Here is a 27,475-nt window from a genome sequence, read left to right on the forward strand (position 1 = left end):
ACCTTACTGGGTGTAGTGGACCGGGGTCCCAGGGACACCGGTTGGGGGAGGCAAGAGAGGGTGATGCTTCTTGGCCACAGACTGGGAGAAGGGGGTGTTCAATGGTGTGGGGGGGGGGGGCTCCATTGACATTTTGGGAAAGTCAAGAGCCCCCGCACTTCCATGGTGGATTTTGGGAAAATGGCCGCCAGGGGGCATCACAGATGGAGATCTCGGCACAGAGATCTTGTCTCCCTAGATCTCCTTGCTGAGATCTCCATCTGCGCATGCGCCGACCACGGTGGCCATTTTCCCGGAGTCCATCGCAATGTAAACCATGGATGTGCAGGAGCTCAAGGCTTTCACAAAGTGAAACACCTGCAGCGTCGCAGCTCTGCTCCAAACACCCCTTCCTTCCAGCATGGGGTCCGCAGCACCACCCCACTCCTGTCTCCACCAGCAGCATCCCGGGACCCCACTTCACTGCAGTCGCCACCCCCGGCAAGCAATAAGGCGCACCAATTATAAGAAGCACCACCATTTTACTAATGTTTTTTTTCCTATTCTGCTCCCCAAACTTTGGGGTGCTTCTTATAAACTGCAAAATACGATACATAGAGAATTACAGTATGTAAAAGATGTTAAAAGTGCATTGCATACACATGCCATAAGCATGCTAGGTGATAAAAATCACATTGTACTTGCATGACACTCGTCCTACTTTTCTGGATCAACATCGGACCGATTTTTTAATACACTGGTGTGCCTCCAGCCTAAAAGGAACACTCCAGCATATTTATTTTATCGTTTTTGCTGTTAGCAATCAAATCAGTAATGCGTTTGTGCAGAGTGTATTGCCAGTCGCCGTCTTCTGCAGTTTCCAGTGCCGCTCCGGCACAAGATAAAATCATTTGTGACCTGCCGACTCCCACAGCGTCTTTTGTGCGGACCGGAAATCACTTTCTCAGCATAAGTCTATGAGACTCAGGGCTCATACTCACTTGCGAGAAACTCGGATGAGTCTCGCACGGCAATACCTGCACTGCACCTGGCAGAGGAGCGGAGCGTGCGGCTGCATGTATTCCCATGCGGCCGCACGCTCCGATCTGAGTGCCGGCAGCAGCGCTGGGTATTAACATGCGAGACTCATCCAAGTTTCTCGCAAGTGAGTATGAGCCCTCAGAACGAGGTTAGGAAAGCCTAACTGAGCTCAGGAGATCTTCTGCCCTCCACAACAATACCAGTTCCATATGTGGCCCTTTTTATAAATGATTTGCCCACCCATGCTTTACAGACATTGTGAACTCTTTTGGGGAAAGTGAGTGATGACCATCTACATTGTCTATTAGTAGGTCTTTGTATCTTCTCCCCATGTTTTATATGGGTTTCCAAACTCCGTGCAGATGTCATTGCTTGTTTTCAAACACAAAGAGTCAGCACTGCAAGGCTCCACTGCTAACCACACTGTAAAAATCATTCAGATACTTGCATACAAAAATGAATAACATTCATTAGTAAGAAAATATTTTATTTATGGCAATGATGATAATTATCTCCGATATCATATGGCGTCCCATATTCCTGAATCTTCAGAGAGATCCATGCGGTATTGGCTGCAGCTCATCAATAAATAGGATGCTCCCTCTCGTTGTAGCCACGCTGTACTTGACTAATGTAAAGTCCCATTACTCAGAGTTCATTTACAAAACAGTTTTTTGTATTTTCCATACATAGCACTGGTTATCATGACTAGCACATCTGCTGATCCGTCTTCTGGTAACACCTTCACTTCTTGTACTGAAGCCTCCTTGTACAGCCAGCTGTCAGACATATGTAAGACAGGTTACACGAGCATTATTCTAGGAAGGTCCCCATGAGATTATGATATTCAACATGGATCTTGAGGTGTACAATAAAACAACTACATTATTTACCACTTCTCATTATCACTGTGGACCTAAACATCCCATAATTCCTTTTTCTGACCCTGAAGAACTTCTGACAGCTCCACATAGAAGGGGCAAAAGCACTCCAGCAGCAATAGTCAAAACAGGCACACACATTCTCGAACGGTCACCCAAAGCCCAATTCATATGTAAATGATATATTATAATAAATAGATTGTCGAGACATTTCGGTCTGTCTTGGACTTTCTCAAGCATACCTATATAGGCACAGCAACCTGTGGATTACTATATATCATCACACTGAAAAAAAAGAAGGGCACACTCAAAATGGTTACACTTATGCTTGAATGACCTGTCTGGTCTCCTACAACAATTTAATCTAAGTAATAGCAAAAGCTAGAAGTCATAAATCCCCTTTTTCCAAGACTGCATACGTCCTAAAGGCATTGCTCCCTTCACATACAGTGTCCAAGCTCTCTACATGAAACGCACCACACCGTCAATATAGCGATGTACTCACCAAGAGCCTAAGTGATACCCCAGAGTGCCTACAGGTCCATAATAAGGAGCTATAAGTATTTTGTGTGTGCTGTTGAGTGCCTTTTTGAGTTTTACATTCTGCCCTAGTTACAATGATTGTAAGAGAGAAAAAGCCCTAAGGCCATGTGCACATGCTGCGGATTCCGTTGCGGAATTTTCCGCAGCAGAATTGATTAAATCCGCAGTGCAAAAAGTACTGCAGATTTATCGCGGTTTCCACTGCGGTTTTAGACACCTGCGGATTTTTAACATGGAGCAGGTGCCAAACCGCTGCGGATTCCGCACAAAGAATTGACATGCTGCGGAAAATAAACCGCAGCGTTTCCGCGCGTTTTTTTCCGTAGCATGTGCACAGCGGTTTTTGTTTTCCATAGGTTAACATTGTACTGTACACCGCATGGAAAACTGCTGCAGATCCGCAGCGTCAAATCCGCTGTGGATCCGCAGCAAAAACCGCAACGTTTGCACATACCCTTAGAGCAGATATGGCATTATATTGCACAATATAAACTGCATTCCCTGTTACAGAAAGTGGGGAAAATAAGTATTTGATACACTGCCGATTTTACAAGTTTTCCCACATACGAAGAATGGAGAGATCTGTAATTTTTATCGTAGATACACCAACTGTGAGAGACAGAATCTTATGTAGAAATCGCAAAATGTGATTTTCTGGATTTTTTTTTAATATGCGTTTTATTGCAGGAAATAAGCATTTGATACAATAGAAAAAGAACCTAATATTTGGTACAGAAGCCCTTGTTTGCAGTTACAGAGGTCAGATGCTTCCTGTAGTTCTTGACCTTACAGAGCTCCTGATCTTTCAGGTTTTGGGGCTGTTGCTGGGCAACGTTGAGTTTCTGCTCCCTCCAAAGATTTTTTTTTTATTAGGTTCAGGTCTAGAGACTGGCTAGGCTACTCCAGGACCTTGCAATGTTTCTTACAGAGCCACTCCTTAGCTGCCCTGGCTGTGTGTTTTGGGTCATTGTCTTGCTGGAAGACCCAGCCACAACCCATCTTCAAAGCTCTTACTCAGGGAAGCAGTTTGTTGGCTAAAATCTTGCGATATATTACCCCATCCATCCTCCCTTCAATACGGGTGCAGTCGTCTTGTCCCCTTTACAGAAAAGCAAACCAAAGTATGAGGTTCCCTCACTAAGCTTCACAGTTGGGCCAATTTTCTTGGAGTCCTTCTTCCTCCAAACATGGCGAGTGGAGTCGAAACCAAAAGTTCTATTTTGGTCTCATCTGGATCCTTCAGATGGTCATTGGCGAACTTCAAACAGGCCTGGACATGTGCTGGCGTGAGCAGGGGGACCTTGCGTGCCCTGCAGGATTTTAATCCATGATGGGGTAGTGTATTACTAACGGTAATGTTTGAGACTGTGGTCCCAGCTCTCTTTAGGTCATTGACCAGGTCCTACGGTGTAGTTCTCAGCCAAATCCTGACCTTACTCAGAATCATCCTTACCCCACGAGGAGAGATCTTGCATGAAGCTCCAGACCAAGGAAGATTGTCATCTTTTGTTTTTTCCATTTTCTAATAATTGAGCCAACAGTTCTTGCCTTCTCACCAAGCTGATTGCCTGTAGCTCATCCCAGCCTTGTGCAGGTCTACAATTTTGTCCCTGGTGTACTAAGACAGCGCCTTTGGTCTTTGGCCATGGTGGAAAGGTTGGAGTGTGATTGAGTGTGTGGACAGGTGTCTTTCATACAGGTGCAATTAATACAGGCAATGAGTGAAGAGTAGGAGGGTTTCTTAAAGAAAATCTAACAGGTCTGAGAGAGCCAGAATTCTTGCTGGTTGGTAGGTGATCAAATACTTATTTCATGCAATAAAATGCAATTTAATTATTTTAAAATCATACAATGTGAGTTTCTGGTTTTATTTTTAGATTCTGTCTCTCACAGTTGAAGTGTACCTACGATAAAAATGATAGACCTCTTTATTCTTTGCAGGTGGGAAAACTTGCAAAATCAGCAGTGTATCAAATACTTATTTTCCCCCACTTTAGAACTTGATGTTGGAATAGCTGTATAATCCTTTATGAAAGTTGCCCAGGCCAATATTAACATTAATATGATCACTTTATAAGTTTAATTGTAGCTGAATTCATAAAATAATAATTTAATCTACTTTGTCAACCCTTTCCTAAATACGCTCCTTCCCCACAATATGAAATATAGTATCTGTTTTCGTTTTACAGACACCATTCCAGCGATGTCGGCACTGGGTTTACCAGGGTTCGCGTTGGATTGTTATGCCATGTGAGTACTGCGGCCAATCAATGGCCACTAATGAGCTACTTCACTTATACTTCCTTTGCATGTATCTAAGATGAGAACTGGAGCCCATTAGTGGCTGCTGATTGGCTACAGAGCTCACGTGGCATAACAATATCACAAAGTCCTGGAAGCCACGCACTGACATCACCGGAACAGCATTATTGCAATTATTGGGCATGCGCACTGCATGTGTCAGCGGGGGACCTGGGTGAGTGGCTGACACATGCAGTGCGCATGCCCAGGAATCCCAGCCCCGCACTGTGCATAATGCATAACACACTGCGGGGCTGGGATTACCAAGGTGGGTGGCCGCACTGGCCGCACAGGCGCAGTCTGCAAGCCTGGCTGGGACGTCAGATGGCCAGAGCTTACTGCGCCTGCACGAGACAGTACTACACAGCGCAGGCACCGGATTTCATGCGAAAACAGCGCGGAGGGGGCGGCGCCCGGAGCCCCTGAAGATTTGAGTGACGGCAGTGTGGCGTTTCAAGCAGGTGGGTGAGGAGCTGCCTCCCTGGATAAAGACAGGTATTTTGGAGAAGTTATAAAACGCTTTATTTTGGGAATACATGCACCAAAAACTAAAATAGCCACCTTGTAAGAATGCAGCATTACTGCTGCACAAGGTGGCTTTTTTAGTTTATAACGGCTGGAGGGGGTGACAGTGGCCCTTTAAAAATGTCCCCTAAATGTGGACAGCTTCCAACACTAGATTTAAGCTCCTCAAAATATGCAAGAATGTGATACAGAAATATGAAATGAATGAGGTGCTAAATTTTGTGACAAGGCTTAGTCATGCTGGACCTACCATCTACGGGGATAGTAGAACATACCTTAACTGAGGACTTTCCAGGTTTACTCTAATCGTCACTATCAACCTCTCCGTATTGGTCATCACTATGCTTTGTACTCGTTGTTTCAGTTCATCTAAGCCAACACCAAAAAGAGCAGACACAGGTATGGCAGTATCACCGGGGTCATGGCTAATAGACACAAAAGAAAAGCTTCCGATTTTAGAATAATTCAATAATACTTATGGCAACAATAAGGGTTTGTTCACATGTTGTATATTTTCAGTGTTTCTTTTCTGCATTAACAGACCAGAGTGATGGCAGGAAAAACGCACGTTGTGGACGTGGTTTTACAAAACATTTTTGCAGCGTCTTCTTTCATTCATTTTAACAAGTGAAAAGCGCTGAAAGAAAGAATGCACACCGTGCCTTGGCAAAAACACAGCTGGGCTCAAAATATGCATAGAAATAACATGCAGTGTGTACACGAGATTTCAGAAATCTCACTGGTTACGCTGGTGATGCAAAAGCTCCGTATTTTATGCAACAAATACGCTGCATAAAACACACAGCAAAAACGCAACGTGTGAATTTACCACTACAATGTACTTACATTACGTGTGATAGTACTGAAACACAATGAACAAAAGCGTCACAAATGACTCAGGATAGATTTACTCAGTGCAGCATAAAGAACAGTTAAAAAAAAGTGTAAAGTCAACATTTGTATTACTGTAATAAAATTCCAGATAAGGATTAGTAAGAGAACTGTGAAATATATGGTCATGCCAGTCACCAAAGCAGCAGGGACCAAACCCCCATATGGGACTGGGGCTGGAAACTTGAGACAGTCTGAGAACAGAAATTATAGTGCATCCATTATCTTACACCATTAAAGTAGGTACGCTTTTTTTTTTGTTCCTGTAAAATGGCAATACTTATTTTCTAAGTATTAACAATGCATAATACACTAGGAAAAAAAACCACACCACACAGGCACAAGAACATGCGCTCAGATACACAGCATCAGTTAGTACAATTTGCCCAATCCAACTTCTTATAGCAAGATTGGTATGGATGGAGGCCTCCTAACCCTCACCTGACATCTACTGGGAAACCATCTGGTATGTATGGGGGCCTCCTAACCCTCACCTGACATCTATTGGGAAACCATCTGGTATGTATGGAGGCCTCCTAACCCTCACCTGACATCTATTGGGAAACCATCTGGTATGTATGGAGGCCTCCTAACCCTCACCTGACATCTATTGGGAAACAATCTGGTATGGATGGAGGCCTCCTAACCCTCACCTGACATCTACTGGGAAACCATCTGGTATGTATGGGGGCCTCCTAACCCTCACCTGACATCTATTGGGGAACCATCTGGTATGTATGGAGGCCTCCTAACCCTCACCTGACATCTATTGGGAAACCATCTGGTATGTATGGAGGCCTCCTAACCCTCACCTGACATCTATTGGGAAACAATCTGGTATGTATGGAGGCCTCCTAACCCTCAACTGACATCTATTGGGAAACCATCTGGGATGTATGGAGGCCTCCTAACCTTCACCTGACATCTTTTGGGAAACCATCTGGGATGTATGGAGGCCTCCTAACCCTCACCTGACATCTACTGGGAAACCATTTGGTATGTGTGGAGGCCTCCTAACCCTCACCTGACATCTACTGGGAAACCATCTGGTACGTAGAGAGGCCTCCTAACCCTCACCTGACATCTACTGGGAAACCATTTGCTATATTAAGGGTCACCAATCTAACCCAAGAAGAGGTGCGAAACCGGCTAAATAAGATTAAAATAGATAAATCTCCGGGTCCGGATGGCATACACCCACGAGTACTAAGAGAACTAAGTAATGTAATAGATAAACCATTATTTCTTATTTTTAGTGACTCTATAGCGACAGGGTCTGTTCCGCAGGACTGGCGCATAGCAAATGTGGTGCCAATATTCAAAAAGGGCTCTAAAAGTGAACCTGGAAATTATAGGCCAGTAAGTCTAACCTCTATTGTTGGTAAAATATTTGAAGGGTTTCTGAGGGATGTTATTCTGGATTATCTCAATGAGAATAACTGTTTAACTCCATATCAGCATGGGTTTATGAGAAATCGCTCCTGTCAAACCAATCTAATCAGTTTTTATGAAGAGGTAAGCTATAGGCTAGACCACGGTGAGTCATTGGACGTGGTATATCTCGATTTTTCCAAAGCGTTTGATACCGTGCCGCACAAGAGGTTGGTACACAAAATGAGAATGCTTGGTCTGGGGGAAAATGTGTGTAAATGGGTTAGTAACTGGCTTAGTGATAGAAAGCAGAGGGTGGTTATAAATGGTATAGTCTCTAACTGGGTCGCTGTGACCAGTGGGGTACCGCAGGGGTCGGTATTGGGACCTGTTCTCTTCAACATATTCATTAATGATCTGGTAGAAGGTTTACACAGTAAAATATCGATATTTGCAGATGATACAAAACTATGTAAAGCAGTTAATACAAGAGAAGATAGTATTCTGCTACAGATGGATCTGGATAAGTTGGAAACTTGGGCTGAAAGGTGGCAGATGAGGTTTAACAATGATAAATGTAAGGTTATACACATGGGAAGAGGGAATCAATATCACCATTACACACTGAACGGGAAACCACTGGGTAAATCTGACAGGGAGAAGGACTTGGGGATCCTAGTTAATGATAAACTTACCTGGAGCAGCCAGTGCCAGGCAGCAGCTGCCAAGGCAAACAGGATCATGGGGTGCATTAAAAGAGGTCTGGATACACATGATGAGAGCATTATACTGCCTCTGTACAAATCCCTAGTTAGACCGCACATGGAGTACTGTGTCCAGTTTTGGGCACCGGTGCTCAGGAAGGATATAATGGAACTAGAGAGAGTACAAAGGAGGGCAACAAAATTAATAAAGGGGATGGGAGAACTACAATACCCAGATAGATTAGCGAAATTAGGATTATTTAGTCTAGAAAAAAGACGACTGAGGGGCGATCTAATAACCATGTATAAGTATATAAGGGGACAATACAAATATCTCGCTGAGGATCTGTTTATACCAAGGAAGGTGACGGGCACAAGGGGGCATTCTTTGCGTCTGGAGGAGAGAAGGTTTTTCCACCAACATAGAAGAGGATTCTTTACTGTTAGGGCAGTGAGAATCTGGAATTGCTTGCCTGAGGAGGTGGTGATGGCGAACTCAGTCGAGGGGTTCAAGAGAGGCCTGGATGTCTTCCTGGAGCAGAACAATATTGTATCATACAATTATTAGGTTCTGTAGAAGGACGTAGATCTGGGTATTTATTATGATGGAATATAGGCTGAACTGGATGGACAAATGTCTTTTTTCGGCCTTACTAACTATGTTACTATGTTACTATGTGTGGAGGCCTCCTAACCCTCACCTGACATCTACTGGGAAACCATCTGGTACGTAGAGAGGCCTCCTAACCCTCACCTGACATCTATTGGGAAACCATCTGGTATGTATGGAGGCCTCCTAACCCTCACCTGACATCTTTTGGGAAACCATCTGGGATGTATGGAGGCCTCCTAACCCTCACCTGACATCTACTGGGAAACCATCTGGGATGTATGGAGGCCTCCTAACCCTCACCTGACATCTACTGGGAAACCATTTGGTATGTGTGGAGGCCTCCTAACCCTCACCTGACATCTACTGGGAAACCATCTGGTACGTAGAGAGGCCTCCTAACCCTCACCTGACATCTACTGGGAAACCATTTGCTATATTAAGGGTCACCAATCTAACCCAAGAAGAGGTGCGAAACCGGCTAAATAAGATTAAAATAGATAAATCTCCGGGTCCGGATGGCATACACCCACGAGTACTAAGAGAACTAAGTAATGTAATAGATAAACCATTATTTCTTATTTTTAGTGACTCTATAGCGACAGGGTCTGTTCCGCAGGACTGGCGCATAGCAAATGTGGTGCCAATATTCAAAAAGGGCTCTAAAAGTGAACCTGGAAATTATAGGCCAGTAAGTCTAACCTCTATTGTTGGTAAAATATTTGAAGGGTTTCTGAGGGATGTTATTCTGGATTATCTCAATGAGAATAACTGTTTAACTCCATATCAGCATGGGTTTATGAGAAATCGCTCCTGTCAAACCAATCTAATCAGTTTTTATGAAGAGGTAAGCTATAGGCTAGACCACGGTGAGTCATTGGACGTGGTATATCTCGATTTTTCCAAAGCGTTTGATACCGTGCCGCACAAGAGGTTGGTACACAAAATGAGAATGCTTGGTCTGGGGGAAAATGTGTGTAAATGGGTTAGTAACTGGCTTAGTGATAGAAAGCAGAGGGTGGTTATAAATGGTATAGTCTCTAACTGGGTCGCTGTGACCAGTGGGGTACCGCAGGGGTCGGTATTGGGACCTGTTCTCTTCAACATATTCATTAATGATCTGGTAGAAGGTTTACACAGTAAAATATCGATATTTGCAGATGATACAAAACTATGTAAAGCAGTTAATACAAGAGAAGATAGTATTCTGCTACAGATGGATCTGGATAAGTTGGAAACTTGGGCTGAAAGGTGGCAGATGAGGTTTAACAATGATAAATGTAAGGTTATACACATGGGAAGAGGGAATCAATATCACCATTACACACTGAACGGGAAACCACTGGGTAAATCTGACAGGGAGAAGGACTTGGGGATCCTAGTTAATGATAAACTTACCTGGAGCAGCCAGTGCCAGGCAGCAGCTGCCAAGGCAAACAGGATCATGGGGTGCATTAAAAGAGGTCTGGATACACATGATGAGAGCATTATACTGCCTCTGTACAAATCCCTAGTTAGACCGCACATGGAGTACTGTGTCCAGTTTTGGGCACCGGTGCTCAGGAAGGATATAATGGAACTAGAGAGAGTACAAAGGAGGGCAACAAAATTAATAAAGGGGATGGGAGAACTACAATACCCAGATAGATTAGCGAAATTAGGATTATTTAGTCTAGAAAAAAGACGACTGAGGGGCGATCTAATAACCATGTATAAGTATATAAGGGGACAATACAAATATCTCGCTGAGGATCTGTTTATACCAAGGAAGGTGACGGGCACAAGGGGGCATTCTTTGCGTCTGGAGGAGAGAAGGTTTTTCCACCAACATAGAAGAGGATTCTTTACTGTTAGGGCAGTGAGAATCTGGAATTGCTTGCCTGAGGAGGTGGTGATGGCGAACTCAGTCGAGGGGTTCAAGAGAGGCCTGGATGTCTTCCTGGAGCAGAACAATATTGTATCATACAATTATTAGGTTCTGTAGAAGGACGTAGATCTGGGTATTTATTATGATGGAATATAGGCTGAACTGGATGGACAAATGTCTTTTTTCGGCCTTACTAACTATGTTACTATGTGTGGAGGCCTCCTAACCCTCACCTGACATCTACTGGGAAACCATCTGGTACGTAGAGAGGCCTCCTAACCCTCACCTGACATCTATTGGGAAACCATCTGGTATGTATGGAGGCCTCCTAACCCTCACCTGACATCTTTTGGGAAACCATCTGGGATGTATGGAGGCCTCCTAACCCTCACCTGACATCTACTGGGAAACCATTTGGTATGTGTGGAGGCCTCCTAACCCTCACCTGACATCTACTGGGAAACCATCTGGTACGTAGAGAGGCCTCCTAACCCTCACCTGATATCTATTGGGAAACCATCTGGTATGTATGGAGGCCTCCTAACCCTCACCTGACATCTACTGGGAAACCATCTGGTATGTATGGGGGCCTCCTAACCCTCACCTGACATCTATTGGGAAACCATCTGGGATGTATGGAGGCCTCCTAACCTTCACCTGACATCTTTTGGGAAACCATCTGGGATGTATGGAGGCCTCCTAACCCTCACCTGACATCTACTGGGAAACCATTTGGTATGTGTGGAGGCCTCCTAACCCTCACCTGACATCTACTGGGAAACCATCTGGTACGTAGAGAGGCCTCCTAACCCTCACCTGACATCTATTGGGAAACCATCTGGTATGTATGGAGGCCTCCTAACCCTCACCTGACATCTATTGGGAAACCATCTGGTGTGTATGGAGGTCTCCTAACCCTCACCTAACATCTATTGGGAAACCATCTGGTACGTAGAGAGGCCTCCTAACCCTCACCTGACATCTATTGGGAAACCATCTGGTATGTATGGAGGCCTCCTAACCCTCACCTGACATCTATTGGGAAACAATCTGGTACGTAGAGAGGCCTCCTAACCCTCACCTAACATCTATTGGGAAACCATCTGGTATGTATGGAGGCCTCCTAACCCTCACCTGATATCTATTGGGAAACCATCTGGTATGTATGGAGGCCTCCTAACCCTCACCTGACATCTATTGGGAAACCATCTGGTATGTATGGAGGCCTCCTAACCCTCACCTGACATCTATTGGGAAACCATCTGGTACGTAGAGAGGCCTCCTAACCCTCACCTAACATCTATTGGGAAACCATCTGGTATGTATGGAGGCCTCCTAACCCTCACCTGACATCTATTGGGAAACCATCTGGTATGTATGGAGGCCTCCTAACCCTCACCTGACATCTATTGGGAAACCATCTGGTACGTAGAGAGGCCTCCTAACCCTCACCTAACATCTATTGGGAAACCATCTGGTATGTATGGAGGCCTCCTAACCCTCAACTGACATCTATTGGGAAACCATCTGGGATGTATGGAGGCCTCCTAACCCTCACCTGACATCTATTGGGAAACCATCTGGTATGTATGGAGGCCTCCTAACCCTCAACTGACATCTATTGGGAAACCATCTGGGATGTATGGAGGCCTCCTAACCTTCACCTGACATCTTTTGGGAAACCATCTGGGATGTATGGAGGCCTTCTAACCCTCACCTGACATCTACTGGGAAACCATCTGGTACGTAGAGAGGCCTCCTAACCCTCACCTGACATCTATTGGGAAACCATCTGGTATGTATGGAGGCCTCCTAACCCTCACCTGACATCTTTTGGGAAACCATCTGGGATGTATGGAGGCCTCCTAACCCTCACCTGACATCTACTGGGAAACCATTTGGTATGTGTGGAGGCCTCCTAACCCTCACCTGACATCTACTGGGAAACCATCTGGTACGTAGAGAGGCCTCCTAACCCTCACCTGATATCTATTGGGAAACCATCTGGTATGTATGGAGGCCTCCTAACCCTCACCTGACATCTACTGGGAAACCATCTGGTATGTATGGGGGCCTCCTAACCCTCACCTGACATCTATTGGGAAACCATCTGGTATGTATGGAGGCCTCCTAACCCTCAACTGACATCTATTGGGAAACCATCTGGGATGTATGGAGGCCTCCTAACCTTCACCTGACATCTTTTGGGAAACCATCTGGGATGTATGGAGGCCTCCTAACCCTCACCTGACATCTACTGGGAAACCATTTGGTATGTGTGGAGGCCTCCTAACCCTCACCTGACATCTACTGGGAAACCATCTGGTACGTAGAGAGGCCTCCTAACCCTCACCTGACATCTATTGGGAAACCATCTGGTATGTATGGAGGCCTCCTAACCCTCACCTGACATCTATTGGGAAACCATCTGGTGTGTATGGAGGTCTCCTAACCCTCACCTAACATCTATTGGGAAACCATCTGGTACGTAGAGAGGCCTCCTAACCCTCACCTGACATCTATTGGGAAACCATCTGGTATGTATGGAGGCCTCCTAACCCTCACCTGACATCTATTTAGAAACCATCTGGTATGTATGGAGGCCTCCTAACCCTCACCTGACATCTATTGGGAAACAATCTGGTATGTATGGAGGCCTCCTAACCCTCACCTGATATCTATTGGGAAACCATCTGGTACGTAGAGAGGCCTCCTAACCTTCACCTAACATCTATTGGGAAACTATCTGGTATGTATGGAGGCCTCCTAACCCTCACCTGACATCTATTCGGAAACCATCTGGTACGTAGAGAGGCCTCCTAACCCTCACCTAACATCTATTGGGAAACCATCTGGTATGTATGGAGGCCTCCTAACCCTCACCTGATATCTATTGGGAAACCATCTGGTATGTATGGAGGCCTCCTAACCCTCACCTGACATCTATTGGGAAACCATCTGGTATGTATGGAGGCCTCCTAACGCTCACCTGACATCTATTGGGAAACCATCTGGTACGTAGAGAGGCCTCCTAACCCTCACCTAACATCTATTGGGAAACCATCTGGTATGTATGGAGGCCTCCTAACCCTCACCTGATATCTATTGGGAAACCATCTGGTATGTATGGAGGCCTCCTAACCCTCACCTGACATCTATTGGGAAACCATCTGGTACGTTGAGAGGCCTCCTAACCCTCACCTGACATCTATTGGGAAACCATCTGGTATGTATGGAGGCCTCCTAACCTTCACCTGACATCTATTGGGAAACCATCTGGTATGTATGGAGGCCTCCTAACCCTCACCTGACATCTATTGGGAAACCATCTGGTATGTATGGAGGCCCTCTAACCCTCATCTGACATCTAAACTTGCCTATGTGATTATATAGATTTGCATCACATGGTTAATGTTTCAATTATAGTCAGATTTCACATCTATGATGTAGGGGCACACTGTATATGGATGTGTAATATATGTGTGATGTTTATACATGCGTTTATATAGATTTGCAGCAGTTTTTTTTTTGTTATGTTTTATTTATGGTCAAATTTTTATCAAAATTGAGTTTTGGTGTGGATTGGTTGTTCTTGGCAGGAGAGGTCAAGTCCTCTTCCACCTTAAAGAGGCTATTCACATTTAAGTTCCTACAGTAGCACTGCGCCGACTAAATGTTACTCCTTACGCCACCTATGGCTGATGAGGGGCAAGCAATGGCTATTCACATTTAAGTTCCTACAGTAGCACTGCGCCGACTAAATGTTACTCCTTACGCCACCTATGGCTGATGAGGGGCAAGCAATGGTGATGAGTAACGTGCTGGGATAAGGAGTTATTAGAGCATGCTCGAGCGTCTTCAGCATGCTCGAAAAATATATGTTTACGTCCCCACGGTTGAATGTCTCTTGGCTGTTTGACAGCCGCAACACATGTACAGATTGCTTGTTTGTTAGCTGTCGAACAGCCACGAGATATGCAACCACGTGGACTTGAACATATTATTCAAGCACGCCAAAGTCACTGGGTTAGCACACAAGCATGCTCGGATAACACCTTATCCCAGCACGCTCGCTTTTCACTAGCAAGCAACTCCAAACACCCTATCACCTTTTCACCCCAACAGTGATTTCACATGCCATAAGGTAGGGGCACCCCATTACAAATCATACTAGACATCTACTCTTATATTTTATTTTTATCTAAATCGATCAGTGTTGTCAAGAGGTGACGCCATCTGTTTTTATTTAAGTGATTTTCAGTTCAGTTTTTTGTGGGCATTACTCCGGTACGCATTTGTACGCTGTTTTTTTTTTTTTAATTACATAAACTAAATGTTTGCTGCTCACTTATTTCAAGAGGTCATCAGTATCAAAAACTATTTGCACAGACACGTGAGGATTTTTTTCAGGGACATCACCAGTAGTGACAACAATCTGCCGGTTCTACATCATGTTGGAAACATAAGACGGTGATGAGCGAGGCGCACTCCACGCTTTCCTTCTCTGAATATAAGGCGGTAAACCACAGTGCTTTTTGTTTGCTGTTTTCATGGGAGAGAAACTGCTGCCAGAAGAGTCGGCCAAGCTAAGTAGCTTGATGGTTTTTGCAACTGCACTTGGGGACACTTTCAAAGTTTTCCCAATTTTTCGGACTGACGAACCTTCATTTCTTAAAGTAATGATGGCCACTCATTTTTCTTTACTAAGCTGCTTTTTTCATGCCATAATACAAATTCTAACAGTCTATTCAGTAGGACTATCAGCTGTGTATCCACCAGGCTTCTGCTCAACACAACTGATGGTCCCAACCCCATTTATAAGGCAAGAAATCCCACTTATTAAACCGGACAGGGCACACCTGTGAAGTGAAAACCATTCCCACTGACTACCTCATGAAGCTCATCAAGAGAATGCCAAGAGTGTGCAAAGCAGTCATCAAAGCAAAAGGTGGCTACTTTGAAGACCCTAGAATACAAGACATAATTTCAGTTGTTTCACACTTTTTTGTTAAGTGTATAATTCCACGTGTTAATTCATAGTTTTGATGCCTTCAGTGTGAATTTACAATTTTCATAGTCATGAAAATACAGAAAAATCTTTAAATGAGAAGGTGTGTCCAAACTTTTGGTCTGTACTGTAGGTCTTATTATAGCTTCCAGATGACACCATCTCAAGCAGGTAAGGACAATACACACGCACGCGCCTAATATGTACAGGAGCGTGAATGTATGCTTACATGTGTATAAGAATTTGTCTAAAAATGTGCATTTGTATATAGATGTGTGTGCCAATGCAAAACTAAAGTCTAAAAAAACATTCCTGTGTGTGGAAACATGTAAGATCATGCAAGCTTTCGAAGTGTATGTGTGTGATAAAATGTGCTTGTCTGCACAGAATTTGCGTAAGAAAAAGCATGTCTGCATGTGGAGAAGTAGGGGTGTAAGCCATGCTGTCATATACAGAAAGACTTGTCCATGACATGCTTGAGATTGGAGTCCTACGTGGCATCTGGAGCACGTGATTGAACTGCGGCTGCTAAAAATAATTACCGGTACATTGAAATTTGATTTTAGTTAAAGTGCGTCTATTAAACAAATTGCTTATTGATGAATGGATCTTGTTTTTTTCTAAGGAGTTGGTCCCATGTTGTCTGTTGTGTGCAGCGCTCCCCAGTCAGAATTTCCTGTGTGCTGGGGAACGTTGCATTCCTACTTTTTCAATCAGATCGTTTTTTATTGAAGAAAAACAAAAGATTTACCGACAATTTGCTTTTTTGATGTTGTCACACAAATGGATAACTAGCCATTTACTACGCACTTGTTCCTATCACATGCTTCACTATGCCATGCCCTTCAGAAAACATTGTTCAAAGAGCCATATGTGTACAAAGGGAGAGACCTGTTCGTCTCCTTGAGCAGTGCGGAAAGAAGCTTTAACTCTGGCGCTTACGAGAAAAACATGGCAGGCTGCAGCCAAATTCCAAGGGCTGCTGCCATGGTTTGGGCAGCATGAATATAGTAATTACATGTTCCCTTTAAGTTTACTGAGCCATGTTCTGTTAGTGCATCTTAGTTGTATGCACATGCACACACACACACACACACACACACACACACACACACACACACACACACACACAACCTGTCCCCAAAAATATACAATGAAGGAAGTAAGTATTTGATCCCTTGCTGATTTTGTAAGTTTGCCCACTGACAAAGACATGAATAGTCTGCAAAATGCAAATAAATTTATATACTGGTAATTAAAACAATGTGATTTTCTGGATTTTATTTTTGATATTTTGTTAAAATTAACCTACCCTTAAAATTATAGATTGTTCATGTTTTTGTCAGTAGGAAAACATACAAAATCAGCAAGGTATCAAATAATTATTGCCTTCGCTAATTATATATATATATATATATATATATATATATATATATATATATATATATATATATATATATATATATATATATATATATATATATACACACACTATATAATTGTCTAAGGGTCACTTCCGTCTTTCTGTCTGTCTGTCCTTTCTGTCACGGTTATTCATTCGCTGACTGGTCTCGCCAGCTGCCTGTCATGGCTGCCGCGACCAATCAGCGACGGGCACAGGTCCGGAAGAAAATGCCTGTCGCCCGCATACTCCCCTCCGGTCAGCGCTCACACAGGGTTGATGCCGGCGGTAACGGACCGCGTTATGCTGCGGGTAATGCACTCTGTTACCGCCGCTATTAACCCTGTGTGTCCCCAACTTTTTACTATTGATGCTGCCTATGCGGCATCAATAGTAAAAAATGTAATGTTAAAAATAATTTTTTAAAAATAAACCTGCTATACTCACCCTCTGTAGTCTGCTGAGCCGCTCGCGCCGGCCGCCATCTTCCGCTGCAGTTTCCGGTGGCAAAGATGGTATGGCAGAAGGACCTGCCATGACGTCACGGTCATGTGACCGCGACGTCATCACAGGCCCTGCGCGCCTGCGCTAGAAAGACCTGCCGTGACGTCACGGTCATGTGACCGCGACGTCATCACAGGTCCTGCACTCTGATACCAACCCTGGGACCGCAAGCTGCCGTGGACTACAAGGGCTCCCTCGGAAAGGTGAGTATATGTTTATTTTTTCACCTGTGACCATCCTGGCTGGGCAATATACTACGTAGCTGGGCAATATACTACGTGACTGGCCAATATACTACGTGGCTCTGTGCTGTATACTACTTCGCTGTGCAATATACTACGTGGCTGGGCAATATACTACGTCACTGGGTGTCACGATATGGTATGAAATATCATAAGTAGTTCTCTTGCTAGCCTGCATGGGCTAAGCCCCCTTCTTGGAGTAACAGTTTGTAGCTGCAAATTCCTGGCTTTCCTTCTCTGAGAGTATGGGGGAAGAGAGGTTTTATTGCCGCATGGGATTTACAACTGGCATTTCCTGTGTAAGCTCTTGTTCAGCTATAAGGGAAGTAGAAACTTCAAGAATCCATGAAAGATTCTTTGTTTAGTTTTTGTTAGATATTAGGCAAACGATTTAAGCTAGGAACATGAAAATATATATTCGTAGTCTCACTCGGTGTATCTACACATCCCATGAAACTCGGGCTTCTAACTCCATCTGGTAAAGAAGTAGGGATTTCTCTGTAAATGTGTATCCCAGATAGGACATATTTGATCTCATTAGAATGCCCACGTTAATCTGAGATGAATGATGAGTTTGGTAGAACTATGGCGTGTTTTGTAGTGAAGTTATAGAACTTAGAAAGAATAGTTCAAAGTTTAGGCAGAAGGTAGAGAGAGGAGGGTCTGGATAAGCCAGCCCTTCTGTGATGTCAAAGCCTTAAGGTATTAAGTTTGTGGCAGGCTCCCCAGCTGTCTCTTCTGCTGATCTCTCCTTCTGGACTGCTTGTCTTCTGAAGCCAGCAGCACGTCCAAATGAGCTGGGACATATGGAAAAACTCCACTAGCCTGGATGCCTGTCATGCTTTAAACATGTGAGTGTTGCTTTTCTCATTTATTCCCTTTATGTTATAATTACCCATGTACATATTTGCAATTGTCTCATTTGTAACTTCTTTATAAAATATTTTTTCGTAAAGCACTGCCTAATTAATTTTAATGGGATATACTATTATATATTAGTTCGTTCTCCTGTTCTAAACCGTACCCTAAGTCTCTTGAAGGGAAAATACGCTACTGTTACTGTTGTGTTGGGTTAGCTTCGGACCCGTTTAATCGAAGCTGGTGGCAGCGAAAGTGTGCTGACTGTTGGATTATGCTGAAGCAACTGCGGGTTTGATAATTATTGTTCCTGCCTGAGTGGGAGTAGTTTACCGCGTCGCTGCAGCGTGCCCAATAGCCAGTACTAGCAGGCAGCCTTTCTGGCGACTAATTACCCAGGGTGCAGTACCTAATCTGACCTGAGAGTAAGGGGGCGCCAGAGAGCTGCAAGTGTTAAGTGGAACTGTAAGCGGGATATACATAAATCCCTGCAGTTTGTGGTATATAGAAAAGCAGTGGGATACCTAAAATAAGCCCCTGCAGTAAACTAAGAGGTCAATAGCCTTGTGTGTGGTTTTTCATCACATTGTTAGCAGTGGAGGGATAACTAAGATAAGCCCCCCTGCACAGGTGATAGTTGTCTGTTGGCCTAAAGTCACCCTGATCCGTGACCTAGGGGTGACGGTCACGGTGTGAATCCTGACCACTTGGTGACAGCGGTCAGGGGAATCGTGACAATTGGTGGCAAGGCGGTGGGATATCTTAGAGCATTAGTGATTTGGTTTGAGTAATCATTCCTCTCACTAAAAACTTGCAGAAAGTTCTTGCGAGGACTCTGCGCAAATAAGTTTGGAGAACGAACTCAGTGCTTTTTAGTTGTGAGACAATTGCGTACTGGTAATTATCCCTTCCCTTTCTCTTCGTTTTTCTATCCTATCTTTTATTTGGCAACCATGGCTGCGAAAGGGGAAGCCTGGTACAACCAGCAGAAGAAGGACTTTCTTGCTGGGATATGCACGTGCCATGGCCTGAACCCCCAGGGCAAGACCAAGGCTCAAATGGTCACTGAACTGGTGCAATTTGAAGCAGACCAAGCCAGGCCACAGAGCCCAGAGGCCGCAGAAGCCAGCACAAGCGAACATGGTGCTGCAGCAGAGGTCCAACCACTGAATACGGGCCCTACTGGCAACCAGGGGGGTGCAGACCTCCTCCTGCAGCTGGCTCTGCAACAATGCTCCGCAGATGACCTAGAGAGGCGTCTGCAGCTGATCCAGCAATACCAGGAGCGAGCCGAGCGGGAGGCCGAGCGGGAGGCTGAGAGAGCCGAGCGCCAAGCCCAGCGAGCACATGCACTGGAGATGCTCCGGCAGGGGGGGATGCCCTCCACCGCCCAGAGACGTGAGCCCAGCAGCGTTCAGATACCTAAGCCCCGGCCCGATCACTTTCCTGTTATGGAGAAGGACGGGGACTTGGACACTTTTCTGCGGGCCTTTGAGAAAGCCTGCAGGCAGTACCAGCTGCCTACAGATGAATGGGCCAGATACCTGACACCAGGGCTGAGAGGTAAAGCTCTGGAGGCGTTTGCTGCCCTCCCTCAAGAACAAGATGGTGACTATGAGGCCATCAAAAAGGCTCCGATAGCCAAGTACCAGCTTACACCCGAGGTGTACCGTAGAAAGTTCCGGACCCTCCAACGTGGCCCACACGACAGTTACAGTGATGTGGTGCATGGACTGGGGACCCACTTTGACCAGTGGACCCAAGGACTGTCAGTGACCACCTTTGCACAGCTGCGAGACCTGATGATCAAAGACCAGTTCTTTCATCTTTGCCCAGCTGAGGTGCGACAGTTTGTGATGGACAGAGAACCCAAAGACGTGACGAAAGCAGCACAGATTGCCGATGCCTATGAGGCCAACCGTAGATCGGAAGGGCGGAAGCCAGTCACCACCAGCTGGAGAGGGGGTAAGCCTGCAACCAACGCCAGTACCCCTGCCAGCCAACACACCAGAGGTCCTGGCCCCGTGGCCAACAGCACCAGACCGACCACCGAACCTCGCACGTGTTACAACTGCCATCAGACTGGTCATATCAGTCTCTCCTGCCCAACCAAGCAGAAGAACACCCAAGCCAAGGCCCCAGGGCCTAATGCAGCAGTTCTTTTGGTGGGTGGTGTGGTTGGGAGGGTGTGTGACAACGTACAGCACGTCACTGTGGGAGGCCATGTTGCTACAGGCCTCAAGGACACCGGGGCTGAACGAACCCTCATCCAACCCGAACTGGCGGCCCCTGAAGAAATCATTCCGGGGAAAACCCTAACTGTCACTGGGATTGGGGGCATCAGCTGTCCCTTACCGATGGCCCGGGTTTTTATTGATTGGGGTGCCGGGAGCGGGGTGAAGGAAGTGGGGCTGTCTGATAATTTGCCCACTGATGTTTTGTTGGGGACTGATTTGGGGAGGATGGTTGCATACTACGTCCCTGACACCCCTCCCCAATCTACTAATAAGGGTAAAGTTAACCCTGATGATGATGATGATGGGAAATCGCATGTGTTACCTGACCATGCTTTATCTTGTAATGATGCATCGATTAACCATTTTTTCCCTAGGATTGATGGTGAAAATGTTGTACCTGTGCCAGCTGAACCTGATAATGATTTTTCTGTGAAGGTTAATGTGTCCATAGGTACAGGCGTGCCCAGCCACGTCGCTCTGCGGAGTGAGACGGCTGAGGAACCCCTAACAGGGGCAAGTGTCGGTGCTACAGGAGATGGGGAGATGCATGAAAACCGTGAGGAAGGTGACGCCATGAAAGTGACCAGTGCTACCGAGGAAGGTAACTGGCCCATAAGTAGCACTGCCCCTGGAGTGTTGGGGGTGGATGGGGAGGTAGAGCCCATAGCAGCGCCGGCTGATGGGCCTGTAGAAATCCCCGGGGAGACAGCCTACGTAGCTGCTGTCACCCGCAGTCAGAGTGCCCGGAACGCAGATAACTGTCTGCCTTCCGGACTCTCCTCAGTCATTACTGTGACTGAACCAGAGGTGGACCCAGAGCAGTTCCAAGAGGGTTCCCGTGGGGAAGGGACCCTGACGTCGCTTTTGGCTTCCCCTAGCCAGGAGTTTCAGGCCGCTCTGCACACAGATGCGAGCCTAGAGAGTTTGAGACAACTTGCCGGGACGCCCTTCTCCGAGACTGATAAGGAGAAGGTGTTCTGGGAACAAGGAAGGTTGTACCGGGAGACAGTACCCGGAGAATCACAAAAGGAGTGGTTGAGGGAAAGACAGCTGGTCGTCCCGCAGAAATTCCGGGGTGAGTTGTTGCGGATTGCCCATGAGATCCCGCTAGCTGGACACTTGGGGATCAGCAAAACTAAGGCTCGGCTGTCTCAACACTTCTATTGGCCTAAGATGGGGACAGATGTGTCAAACTACTGCTGCTCCTGTATCACTTGTCAAAGAGTGGGGAAGGCGGGGCCTGCTCTTAAGGCTCCCCTGATCCCTTTGCCAGTGATAGAGGAGCCTTTCCAGAGGATCGCGGTGGACATTGTGGGCACGCTGGCCGTCCCCAGCAGCTCTGGAAAGCAATATATCCTTACTGTGGTAGACTACGCTACCCGGTACCCAGAGGCAGTAGCTCTGTCGTCAACTAGGGCAGATAAGGTGGCGGATGCCCTGTTGGCTATCTTTTCACGTGTAGGGTTTCCCAGGGAAATGCTTACTGATCAAGGGACCCAATTTATGTCTCGCCTAATGGAGGCTCTCTGTAAGAGAATGCAGGTGAAGCACCTGGTATCGAGTGCGTATCACCCACAGACCAATAGCCTGTGTGAACGCTTCAATGGTACCCTCAAACAGATGCTACGCATGCTGGTTGAGACTCAAGGGCGCGACTGGGAGCGGTACCTCCCACACCTGCTGTTCGCTTACCGAGAGGTTCCGCAGGCCTCGACGGGGTTCTCCCCCTTCGAGCTCCTGTACGGCAGGCGAGTTCGGGGACCCCTTGGGTTGGTAAGAGAATCCTGGGAAGAGGAGCCGAACCCTTCTGAAGTGTCCATAGTGGAGTATGTCATGCGCTTCCGTGACAAGATGCAGACCTTGACGCAGTTGGTGCATGACAACATGACGCAGGCTCAGGCTGATCAGAAGCACTGGTACGACCAGAACGCCCGGGAGCGGACCTACTACGTGGGTCAAAAGGTGTGGGTGCTGGTCCCCGTACCAACTGATAAGCTTCAGGCCGCCTGGGAGGGCCCGTACGTCGTCCACCAACAGCTCAACCCGGTCACTTACGTGGTCACGCTTGACCACGCTCGGGGTAGGCGAAAGGCCTTTCACGTCAACATGATGAAGGCTCATCACGAACGTGAACCTTTCGTCCTACCGGTCTGCAGCTTGCCCGAAGACGGTGAGGAAGACACCCTCCTGGACTTGCTGGCCCAAGCCAAGGCCAATGGGTCCATCGAGGATGTGGAGGTAAGCGCCTCGTTAACTGAACCCCAGCGGGTGCAGTTGCAAACCACACTGGAACCTTTCCGGGTCGTGTTCTCCAACCGACCTGGGAGGACTGAGTTAGCAGTCCACGAGGTGGACACCGGGAATCACGCCCCACTACGGCGAACACCCTATCGAATCTCTGACCAGGTGCAGCAGATTATGCGCCAAGAGATTGATGAGATGTTACAGCTGGGGGTGATTCGACGGTCAAAGAGTGCGTGGGCCTCACCTGTAGTTCTCGTGCCAAAGAAGGACCGGACCACCCGGTTCTGCGTGGACTACAGGGGGCTCAACGCCATCACAGCCTCTGACGCGCACCCCATGCCGCGCATCGAGGAGCTGCTTGAGAAGTTAGCTGGCGCAAAATACCTGACAATAATGGATTTGAGTAGAGGATACTGGCAGATTCCCCTGAGCCCCGAGGCGCAGAAGAAGTCCGCCTTTATCACGCCCTTCGGACTGTACGAGTCCACGGTCATGCCCTTCGGCATGAAGAATGCCCCTGCCACTTTCCAGCGGATGGTCAACCTCCTGCTTCAGGGACTGGAGACGTACGCCGTGGCGTACTTGGATGACATTGCCATCTTCAGTCCCTCCTGGAAGGAACACCTGCAGCATCTCGAGGAGGTGCTCAGGCGAATTCACCAAGCAGGACTGACTATCAAGCCGGGAAAGTGCCAGATGGGCATGAGGGAGGTTCACTACCTGGGGCACCGGGTAGGCGGGAACACCCTGAAGCCAGAGCCTGACAAAGTGGGAGTGATCGTGAACTGGCCCACTCCCGTGACCAAGAAACAGGTGATGTCCTTCTTGGGCACTGCAGGGTACTATAGGCGCTTCGTACGGCACTATAGTAGCCTGGCAAAACCTTTGACGGACCTCACCAGGAAGAAGCTACCTCACATTGTCAACTGGACAGATGGCTGTGAGGGGGCCTTCCAGGCGTTGAAAACCGCACTGTGCAACGTCCCTGTGTTGAAAGCAGTCGACAGCAGTCGACCGTTCTTGGTGCAGACCGACGCCAGCGAGTTTGGCCTTGGTGCTGTGCTCAGCCAGGTTGACTCGGAGGACCAAGAGCACCCCGTGTTATACCTGAGCCGGAAACCTTTGCCGAGGGAAGTGGCCTACTCCACAATCGAGGAGTGCCTGGCCATAGTCTGGGCCCTGCAGCGCTTGCAGCCCTACTTGTATGGTCACACTTTCACTGTGGTGACCGACCACAACCCTCTGCGCTGGCTAAACGCCATGTGTGGAACCAACGGCAGGTTGCTACGCTGGAGCCTTGCCCTTCAGCAGTTTGACTTCACCATTGAACATAAAACGGGCAAAGAGCATGGGAATGCAGATGGACTCTCCCGCCAGGGTGAACCTACTGAGGTGCCCATGGAGGCATACCGTGGGGTACTGCCTCCCTAGCGCACACCAAAAGGGGGAGGTGTCACGATATGGTATGAAATATCATAAGTAGTTCTCTTGCTAGCCTGCATGGGCTAAGCCCCCTTCTTGGAGTAACAGTTTGTAGCTGCAAATTCCTGGCTTTCCTTCTCTGAGAGTATGGGGGAAGAGAGGTTTTATTGCCGCATGGGATTTACAACTGGCATTTCCTGTGTAAGCTCTTGTTCAGCTATAAGGGAAGTAGAAACTTCAAGAATCCATGAAAGATTCTTTGTTTAGTTTTTGTTAGATATTAGGCAAACGATTTAAGCTAGGAACATGAAAATATATATTCGTAGTCTCACTCGGTGTATCTACACATCCCATGAAACTCGGGCTTCTAACTCCATCTGGTAAAGAAGTAGGGATTTCTCTGTAAATATGTATCCCAGATAGGACATATTTGATCTCATTAGAATGCCCACGTTAATCTGAGATGAATGATGAGTTTGGTAGAACTATGGCGTGTTTTGTAGTGAAGTTATAGAACTTAGAAAGAATAGTTCAAAGTTTAGGCAGAAGGTAGAGAGAGGAGGGTCTGGATAAGCCAGCCCTTCTGTGATGTCAAAGCCTTAAGGTATTAAGTTTGTGGCAGGCTCCCCAGCTGTCTCTTCTGCTGATCTCTCCTTCTGGACTGCTTGTCTTCTGAAGCCAGCAGCACGTCCAAATGAGCTGGGACATATGGAAAAACTCCACTAGCCTGGATGCCTGTCATGCTTTAAACATGTGAGTGTGTTGCTTTTCTCATTTATTCCCTTTATGTTATAATTACCCATGTACATATTTGCAATTGTCTCATTTGTAACTTCTTTATAAAATATTTTTTCGTAAAGCACTGCCTAATTAATTTTAATGGGATATACTATTATATATTAGTTCGTTCTCCTGTTCTAAACCGTACCCTAAGTCTCTTGAAGGGAAAATACGCTACTGTTACTGTTGTGTTGGGTTAGCTTCGGACCCGTTTAATCGAAGCTGGTGGCAGCGAAAGTGTGCTGACTGTTGGATTATGCTGAAGCAACTGCGGGTTTGATAATTATTGTTCCTGCCTGAGTGGGAGTAGTTTACCGCGTCGCTGCAGCGTGCCCAATAGCCAGTACTAGCAGGCAGCCTTTCTGGCGACTAATTACCCAGGGTGCAGTACCTAATCTGACCTGAGAGTAAGGGGGCGCCAGAGAGCTGCAAGTGTTAAGTGGAACTGTAAGCGGGATATACATAAATCCCTGCAGTTTGTGGTATATAGAAAAGCAGTGGGATACCTAAAATAAGCCCCTGCAGTAAACTAAGAGGTCAATAGCCTTGTGTGTGGTTTTTCATCACATTGTTAGCAGTGGAGGGATAACTAAGATAAGCCCCCCTGCACAGGTGATAGTTGTCTGTTGGCCTAAAGTCACCCTGATCCGTGACGTAGGGGTGACGGTCACGGTGTGAATCCTGACCACTTGGTGACAGCGGTCAGGGGAATCGTGACACTGGGCAATATACTACGCAACTGGGCAATATACTACGTGCCTGGGCAATATACTACGTCACTCGGCAATATACGTTTCTGGGCAATATACTACGTGGCTGGGCAATATACTACGTCACTCGGCAATATACTACGTGGCTGCGCAATATACTACGTCACTGGGCAATATACTACGTGGCTGCACAATATACTACGTCACTGGGCAATATACTATGTCACTGGGCAATATACTACGTGGCTGAGCAATATACTACGTGGCTGAGCAATATACTACGTGGCTGGCCAATATACTACGTAGCTGGGCAATATACTACGTGGGCTGTGCAATATACTAGGTGAACATGCATATTCTAGAATACCCGATGCGATATACCCGACCCGATATATATATACATTTTAGGGTGGGTCCTTTTAGTTACTTCTTCTGGTGGGCCGTGGGCACCCCAGTCCGACTAATGGGAATCATTCAGGCTTCAAATGTTTTTGATGACAAGAGTAGCGATTCAGAATACTATCTGGCAAGAATAGTGATTGTGTCTACAATATGGCGGAAGTAGCAATTCAATCTAAAATATTCTTTGTGTCAAATATAGCAGGATCCCCGACGTAATGGAAGGAAAACAATAAAATAATTGAAAGGGCTTTTCCATTGAAAACAAGTTAGCACCTACCCACAGGATGGGTGATAACTAACCGATTGGTGGCGGTTTGATTCGCGACTGATTTTTGATCCATATTACAAAATAAAAGTGGCAGGTCGGATACCCGGCCACGACTCCATTCTTTTTCTATGGGGCTGCTGTAAAATAGGGATTTTTGTGTACTCACCGTAAAATCCTTTTCCCCGAGCCATTCATTGGGGGACACAGACCATGGGTGTATGCTGCTGCCACCAGGAGGCTGACACTAAGTAATACAAAGAAAAAGTTAGCTCCTCCCCTGCAGTATACACCCTCCTGCTGGCTCCCAGCTAACCAGTTCGGTGCAAAAGCAGTAGGAGATCAATAACGACATATAAGCGTAAAGCATGTCACATTATATATAAGAGTATAACATAACAAAAGATAAAAACAAAGCATAAGCTAATAACAGGGAGGGAGCTGTGTCCCCCAATGAATGGCTCGGAGAAAAGGATTTTACGGTGAGTACACAAAAATCCCTATTTCTCCTTCACCTCATTGGGGGACACAGACCATGGGACGTCCCAAAGCAGTCCCTGGGTGGGGACAACATCACTTCAGGCCGTGTGGCCGCTACTTACAAGTGCGCCACCGCGGCCTGCAAAGTCCACCTGCCCAGACTCACATCTGTGGAAGTGAGTGAATTATAGTGCTTCAAGAATGCATG

At 46.4% G+C, this 27,475-nt stretch overlaps 1 protein-coding gene across 3 annotated transcripts in view; it reads right to left on the minus strand.

Moving 5' to 3' along the window:
* Window positions 1-1,486: 1,486 nt before the first annotated feature.
* LOC138670476 (putative GTP-binding protein 6) overlaps window positions 1,487-27,475 on the minus strand; it is a 67,242-nt gene continuing 41,253 nt past the window's right edge. For 2 of the 3 annotated variants that reach the window (XM_069757864.1, XM_069757863.1), the window contains 2 exons: window positions 5,546-5,695; window positions 1,487-1,799 (listed from right to left, as the gene is read on the minus strand). In XM_069757864.1, coding sequence (XP_069613965.1) covers window positions 1,676-1,799; window positions 5,546-5,695 — 274 coding nt within the window. In that variant the 3' untranslated portion in view covers window positions 1,487-1,675. Of the gene's footprint in view, window positions 1,800-5,545; window positions 5,696-27,475 lie in introns of those variants that run through there. The other variant, XM_069757865.1, reaches the window with a different exon arrangement.

The sequence above is a fragment of the Ranitomeya imitator genome, chromosome 3 (assembly GCF_032444005.1).
Source record: "Ranitomeya imitator isolate aRanImi1 chromosome 3, aRanImi1.pri, whole genome shotgun sequence".
NCBI lineage: Eukaryota > Metazoa > Chordata > Amphibia > Anura > Dendrobatidae > Ranitomeya > Ranitomeya imitator.